Source organism: Phytophthora parasitica (genome assembly GCF_000247585.1).
Source record: "Phytophthora parasitica INRA-310 unplaced genomic scaffold supercont2.73, whole genome shotgun sequence".
NCBI classification, from domain to species: Eukaryota; Oomycota; class Peronosporomycetes; order Peronosporales; family Peronosporaceae; genus Phytophthora; species Phytophthora nicotianae.
This window is the reverse complement of record NW_008649059.1, coordinates 162,693-170,155: the sequence shown is the minus strand read 5'-3', so window position 1 is coordinate 170,155 and position 7,463 is coordinate 162,693. Positions and strand designations below refer to the sequence as shown.

Genomic DNA, 7,463 nt, shown 5'->3' with positions numbered 1-7,463 from the left:
ACACCAGTGCTCTCGAAACCACTCGAGTTGTTCACGATCGCGAACAGCACAATCGTAGACAGAGTCAACCACAGACCGAACGAGATCGACGAAATGAACACCTCCTTCAGCTTCCACGAGTCCGGGTGGGGCGACGCAACCACGTTGTCCTTCGAGATCGTCAGGATCGTACCGTCGTTCAGGATGGCCAGGATCACAACAAGAATCGGAGGGAAGTACCAGTTCCACGCCACCGTCAGGATACCGAACGTGAACACGATACGCACCGTCATGGCGATCGAGTACATGGCATAGTTCTTCATACGCAGGAAGATCTCACGACTCATGCGGATGGCCGTGATGATCACACTCAGACCGGGGGAAACAAGCACAATATCGGCGGCAGCACGGGCGGCATCCGTCGCATCATCCACAGCAATACCAATGTCGGCCTGAGCCAGGGCCGGAGCGTCGTTCACACCGTCACCGGTCATGCCCACCACCTTGTCCAGAGACTGCAGGTGCTTGACGATCTCGAACTTGTGCTCCGGGAACACCTGAGCAAAGCCGTCCGTGTCGTAGATCATCTGAGCCAGGTTCAGTCCGGGAGGCGGCGCAGTGTTGAAGAAAGAAGTGTCAAGGATGTTCGTCGGCATTCCCAGTTGACGGCACGTCTCCACAGCAATAGCCTTCTGGTCACCCGTCACCATCTTCACAGCAATACCCAGAGCAATGGCCTTCTTCACAGTGTCAGCCGTGTCGTGACGAGGCGGGTCGAACAGCGGCAGCAGACCAATCATCTGCCACTCGCACTCCTCCACCGGAACATCACCGCTACGAGAGATACCCACACCCAGACCACGGTAGCCGCGAGAAGCGAACTCGTTGATGCGGTCCTCAACTTCCACGCGCAGAGTCTCGGCGTTCACGTCCATGTCAAGCACCACCTGCGGGGCACCCTTGACGGCACGGAAGATCTCACCTGTCTTGTTATCCTTCAGCTTGGCAATCGTGCGCTTCGTCGTGGGGTCGAACGGCGTGTAGTGCAGCAGAGTGTACTCCTCCCACATCGTGTCCTTGCCCGGGTACGAGTTGTGGCACACAACATCAATGGCCTCGTTGTTCTCCGTACGAGCCGACAGAGCACCGTACTTGAGGATGTCACCAGCAGTGAAGTTGTTGTACGGGATCAGGTTGTCCATGTCCACAGACAGCTGGTTCAGCGTGAGCGTGCCCGTCTTGTCCGAGCACAGCACCTCCATCGAAGCCATCTCCTCAATGCACGTCAGGCGCGTCACAATGGCGTTCTCCTTAGCAAGAGCCGACGAACCGATGGCCAGCGTCACCGACAGCACCGTCGGCATGGCCACGGGGATACCACCAACGATCAGCACAAGGATGTTGGCCACACCCAGGCAACCGTCCGTCACGATCACGCACGGGTTCTGCGACGTACGGCCGGCCATCTGCACCAGCAGCTCCACCACACACCAGAACAGGATCGACACCATGCAGAAGTTGCCCACAGTCGTCAGCACCATCTGCAGACGGCCGTGCGCGTCAGCGGACGCGATCTTCTCGGCGGCGCGGCCCAGGAACGTGTTCACACCAGTGCTGGTAACCACGGCCTCGATCTCACCCTGCTTCACAACGGAGCCAGAGTAACCCTCGTCGCCCTCGTTCTTCGTCACCGGCAGCGACTCACCCGTCAGCGACGACTGGTCCACCTTGATCGCATCGCCCTCCAGGAACTTGAGGTCGGCCGGGATCACGTCACCCAGACGCACACGCAGCACGTCACCGGGGACCAGCAGGTCCGCCGGGATATTCTTAATTTCACCGTCACGGAACACCTTCGCCTCGGGCGCCAGCTGGCCCATCAGAGCCGACACGGCGTCGCCAGCCTGCACCTCCTCCAAGTAACCGATGCAAGCGTTTAGCAGCAGCAGGAACAGGATCAGCGCGAAATCAGCGTAATCCAGCAGCACAATCGACAGCACGGCGGCCACCTCCATGGCCCACGACAGCGGGTTCCACATGAAGCCCAGGAACAGCGTCAGCTTGTTCACCTTCTCCTCCGGCAGCTTGTTCGGGCCGTACTCGGCCAGACGCTTCTCGGCCTCATCGGATGTCAGACCCTCACGGGACGACTTGAGCTTGTCAAGCGCGGCGTTCAGCGGCACCTGCGCCCACTGGATCTGGCCAACGTCGTTCGTGTAGTTCTTGACGTCGTTGGGCGTCGCCATGGACATGTACGAGTTACCTGCGGCACCAGCCATTTGGGGTGTGTCTGGTGCGGAGCCTGAGGCTTCGTCGACAGAAAGACTGGTTCAGTTGATCGAAGACGCTCTGGCTGGTCTCGACGGGAAACGGACGACTGCGAACTCGAAGAAACAAGTGCGCGGGCGTCGGTGACAGTCGGGAAATTGCAGAATGAAAATGCCGCCACGGACTTTGAGTACCGCCCGTCCACACGACGGCAACGGGTGCTGCTGCTGTCCGCCTTGAGAGAGCCCTTCTGTTGCCGCCCTGCTCTCTACTCGAGAACCGCACGGTGATTGGCTGATGCTCTTCTATTTGACCAATCAGCGCGCGGATCCAATGGAATTGGCAACCCGAGGTTTTTCGACTGGAACCGACTCGTTACTTCACGCTGGCTCGTCTGTCCAATACAAAATGCAGCATTGGGCCTATTTCGACAAGTGATGGATGGGCGAGGTTTTATTGCATGTTCGTGTGCACCACACCATATGCGACACCTTCCGTATCTTTTTTATCAGAAGTGATTGGTTGTCGGGTGCAATTCAAACGAGGAGGTCGACGTCGACGTAGAGGCCCGTTTTACAAGACGCGAGCGAGCAAGATCTTGAGCTCGGTCGGGGCTGGACGGCCTGGGGTTCGTTCGTGCGCGGAGGCGAGCTCGCTGGGTCGGCATGCCGCTCATGAGCGCTGATCTTTCGTTGCGGCAGTGGTTGTCGAGATGCTAGAACATGCGTTGATCAGTTGTTGCGGAGCTATGCCGCTGAGCCGAGGCATTAACGACAGGTTGCGTCGGTCTGGTTGATAGACTACAATTAACATATCAGGATCGCGACTGCGAAAATGAGTCGAACCGCCAGAACGGTGCTCGACGAGCACTAGTGCCTGGTACAGGGACCGTCTCATGCAGTAACTTTAGCGCTGTAGCTTAGGAAAACCGAAACAAAACGAAGGTTTGCGGCGTGCTACGTTCGGTTCTTATTTCTATTATGCTGCTTCAGTGCTCGCAGCATACCAGTACCATTATCCTCAAAGGCGCAGCGATACAAGCGTGATCGGCTCGGTTTTGGCCGGCCGTGTGTTTGCATTGGCTAATTTATCCCGTCGATGCAGATGTCACCAAAGCGAAGCATGCGGTGCATGTACTTATTGTCATGCCGCGCGGGGAAATCCACGTCAGTCGATCATGCTCATTTGCTTCCTGTTGCTGCCTCGAACATGATTGCCGCACGAGCAACGTACCTCGCTCATGGAGAAAAGTGAAGAGCAGACTGTCCTATCCGGCCATGTGAGGCGGGCGTTAAGATCGCAACAAGACCTTGTTCCTGCGATGGTGGAGCTAGCGTTCATCGATCGCCAGCTTCTGCGCCACCGCTGATGATCTGCGTGGCGATTGCGCTGCAATATTCAATGCATGTTTCAGCGGTCGTAAGAAGGCGAGCTGCTCCACCTCGAGGTACATGCAACTTCGAGTTCGAGTAATTATGATAACAACCGTTAAACGGGACGAGGCGTTCCACAAGGAACAAGACGACGATGGCAATTGCCGTGGCTCAGATTTGCTGCAAACTCGACGCGCACATACTGCCGGACGCGTTACACCGGTAAGCACCAGCAAACACCAGCCAGGGTTCACTGTGACTTACAGTTTGTAAGACGGTGAACGACGCGATGGGATGGAAGTGCAAGTTCTCGCCGCAACAACCGGAATTGAAGCGCTTGCTCGCAAACAATGCCGCAGATCAGTCCTAGAGAGAGTGCCCGGGCTTTGCCAAAGCGCTTCAGCTCGTCGGCGTCGTGACGAGACAAGTGAGCCCTCTGTTGTCACGTTGTAGCGAGTTATTCAACGGGATCGAACATTCGACGAGCACAAACCTGCGAGACCGAATAGACCCCTCTTTTGCGCCACGTGCAAAAGTGTGAGAGTTGTGCAGTGCGTGTAACATAGTGAAATGCATTGATAGCCGACTCAGACACGTAGCGAAACACTGTAAAATCACATATAGAGCGGGTGCCGTTCGGCCAATTGCAGCGCACGAGCCGGTCCAGGTCTCCGCTGTATCGGCGTGGTCAGCTCTTCCAGGGGAAGAGCTCGGGGAAGTCCCCCGTTGCACCGGGGCTGACTGGACCGGCGGACTAGGCCGAGTGTCCACACATGTAACGGCAGCTTCGCGCTGGCCTGAAGTGAGCTTGTCACGCTGCGCGCGCACGTTATCCTTGTAACAATCGTGCGATGGCGTGTGTTGCTGAATCCCGCACGTTTCAAGTCTGTCACTGATACCCTCGCCACTTCTGCGGTTTTCCCTCCAGCAACGCAGTCGATTTGTGTCCTGTACCGGTACGTCTTGAGTTACACTGAAGACGCAACAACCTTACCGCTCGACAGACAGCTCGAGCTACCCTGGCCGAAAAAGACGCGGTTCCCTGGCGGCGGTGGTGGTAGGTACGTACACTGCTCTCTACTACCAGCCAGTATTACTGAACACCAACACCCTGACGTGAAGGTCCCTGACGGAATACTACAGATGTACGCAGGCAAGTTTTGCTGCCTACCGATGAGTGTATGCCGTTGATGCGATCGTATAATAGCGTGTCGCTAAAGCGTACAACACCGGCCATCGCATTATAATATGCAAATGTTGCAAGATAGTTGTCCGGCGCCAGCACGGGGTGCCAGCCAAACGTGCTTGCGGCAGGCGACTTGCCAGTGCACGACAACCATGCTTGTACGATAACGAAAAAAAGACTGATTGCTAAGAGCGAAATCGATAACTTAGTCGCTCAGTGTCATTATGAGGGAGGATGCGCGGGGGTTGTCCACTGAAACCAATATGACGCTGGTGCGATGTGAACGCGCTGTGGCAATCGAGGACGCTTCAGATTCACGTTCGATAATAGCTGACGCCGTGAATTGGTCTGATGTTTGCAGGACTTGTTGATAGATATCCTTCGATTCGAAGATAATGAAACGCTGTGTGTAAGGGCCTTGTCGACGACTTATTATCAATCATTGAGATTTATTTTTTCGGGACGATCCATGAGAAATCTCGATATGGGCTGGAATTTTCGATCTTTGCTTCGGAGCTGCTTGGGTTTTTCACAAGCTTATCTATTAATATCGTATTCGTTGTGGAGGTCTACGCGAAAGCAGTCTGGAGCGAATCTCACACTTAATGCTGGAAGTGGATCGTATTGTTATAAGCGCTGTTAGCATGGCCTCTCATGCCTTAAAACTTGCTACAGTAAGTTGGTATAACTTTTTTATACCAATCTACCGTAGCAAGTTTAATGCATATTTACAAAGGCATGTGTTCTCACGAGCAATAAGCAAACAAGATCTCAAGCAAACAATTGCAGGGGCTCCAACAGTCTTGATACACGTAGTTAAAGCTTGAGGTACTAAAGCTCTGTCAGGAGCTGGTGGAAGTGCCACGCAGGAGGACCGCGAGTAGCAGCACGACCAATGATAATACATTTATAACCACTACAGTAGTAATATAGATGATCATACTAATATTCCACTAATTAAACAACAACGTGTAGTTTATCTAAACCAACTAAAACATTTTACTTGGAAAAAGAATTTATTATCAATTCCATACTAAGTAATACTACAGCATACATGTTGCACATGTAAGCTCACCACAGGCTGCGCGCACCCATTGCGCGAGTCAACTTGTAGCAAGTAAACGCACCAGCAAATATGCCTGCGGCTGCTATTGAGCGAGAACGCCTTCCATCGGCTACTTTTCTCACACCAGCAAGCCGCTGCTTCAGCTCGAAGACCCACAGCCAAACCCTGTTTACACAGTGCGGCTGGCGCGGATCGAGCGCTGCGTGTTCGTCACCACAGAGTGCGTCATCGTCGGGTGGCCCGCGTTGATGCGCTCCGTGAACGCCTTGCTCGCGTACGTGTTCTTCGTCAAGATGTAGTTGACCGTGAACTTGATCAGGTCGAGCGGGAACTGCCACACGATGGCCCACAGCCACGCAATCAGAGTGTAGCCGCCGCCGCAGCCGATCACGGCAATACGGTCCGTCGGGTAACCACCGAAACCAATCCAGCCGATCACCGAAGCAACCACCTGGGCAAACACGAAGGCGATCAGCAGCAGGTTGCACGGCTTCTCAGCGAAGAACCAGTTGTTGCTGCCGGCCGTACGCGTCACGAAGATCAGAGCCTGGCCGGAGATAGACACCTGCAGGTACACCAGCGAACGGAGCACACCCTCCTTGCGCTGGATGCCAGGGCCGATCATCTCATTGTCGCGAGTCCACGTCGAGTTCCAGTTGCTGAATCCCCACACGTAGTCGCAGAAGCTCACCTCGTTCGTGATGGGCACCTCGTCGTTACCGATGAACGTCACACCCTTGCCCAGCTGAGCAGCGTTGAACACATCGTAGTCGCCCTCGTACGCCTCACCGCCAACACCCAGAGTGTACGAGTACACGAACTGGTTGTACGCAGTCTCAGCCGACGGCTTCGCGTCGTTCGGCAGCCAGTTGAGGTGCACGTCCGCAAGGTCCTCGAACAGCTTCGAGCGCGAGTCGTACTTCTCCTGGTACTGTGTCCAGTACGCGTTGATGGCGCTCTCACGGAAAGCACCCACGTCCGACACGCTAGCAGCCTGGGGCACGCTACCCGTCATCTCACCACAGCCAGTCGCGTTGTTCTCCATCACGCACGTCTGGTACTGGCCCTGGAAGAAGTCGTGGCACTCATCCTTCATGCAGCCCACGCACAGGTTCTCTACACCAGTGCTCTCGAAACCACTCGAGTTGTTCACGATCGCGAACAGCACAATCGTAGACAGAGTCAACCACAGACCGAACGAGATCGACGAAATGAACACCTCCTTCAGCTTCCACGAGTCCGGGTGGGGCGACGCAACCACGTTGTCCTTCGAGATCGTCAGGATCGTACCGTCGTTCAGGATGGCCAGGATCACAACAAGAATCGGAGGGAAGTACCAGTTCCACGCCACCGTCAGGATACCGAACGTGAACACGATACGCACCGTCATGGCGATCGAGTACATGGCATAGTTCTTCATACGCAGGAAGATCTCACGACTCATGCGGATGGCCGTGATGATCACACTCAGACCGGGGGAAACAAGCACAATATCGGCGGCAGCACGGGCGGCATCCGTCGCATCATCCACAGCAATACCAATGTCGGCCTGAGCCAGGGCCGGAGCGTCGTTCACACCGTCACCGGTCAT

At 55.2% G+C, this 7,463-nt stretch overlaps 3 protein-coding genes across 3 annotated transcripts in view; all 3 read right to left on the bottom strand.

Moving 5' to 3' along the window:
• PPTG_17691 (plasma-membrane proton-efflux P-type ATPase) overlaps nt 1–2,258 on the bottom strand; it is a gene marked incomplete at both ends in the record, with an annotated part of 2,527 nt that extends 269 nt beyond the window's left edge. The window contains one exon of the mRNA XM_008915643.1: nt 5–2,258. Coding sequence (XP_008913891.1) covers nt 5–2,258 — 2,254 coding nt within the window. The remainder of the gene's footprint in view (nt 1–4) is intronic.
• A 497-nt stretch (nt 2,259–2,755) lies between these two features.
• Nucleotides 2,756–3,489, bottom strand: PPTG_24192 (hypothetical protein; the record flags this gene model as incomplete). Its single annotated transcript, XM_008915642.1, has 2 exons — nt 2,756–2,962; nt 3,481–3,489. 2 exons carry the CDS (start codon nt 3,487–3,489, stop codon nt 2,756–2,758), a joined length of 216 nt encoding a protein of 71 aa, XP_008913890.1.
• A 2,552-nt stretch (nt 3,490–6,041) lies between these two features.
• Nucleotides 6,042–7,316, bottom strand: PPTG_17690 (hypothetical protein; the record flags this gene model as incomplete). The annotated part of the gene is made up of 1 exon (XM_008915641.1): nt 6,042–7,316. The coding sequence occupies one exon, from the start codon at nt 7,314–7,316 to the stop codon at nt 6,042–6,044; it is 1,275 nt and encodes a 424-aa protein (XP_008913889.1).
• Between the last annotated feature and the right edge of the window lie 147 nt (nt 7,317–7,463).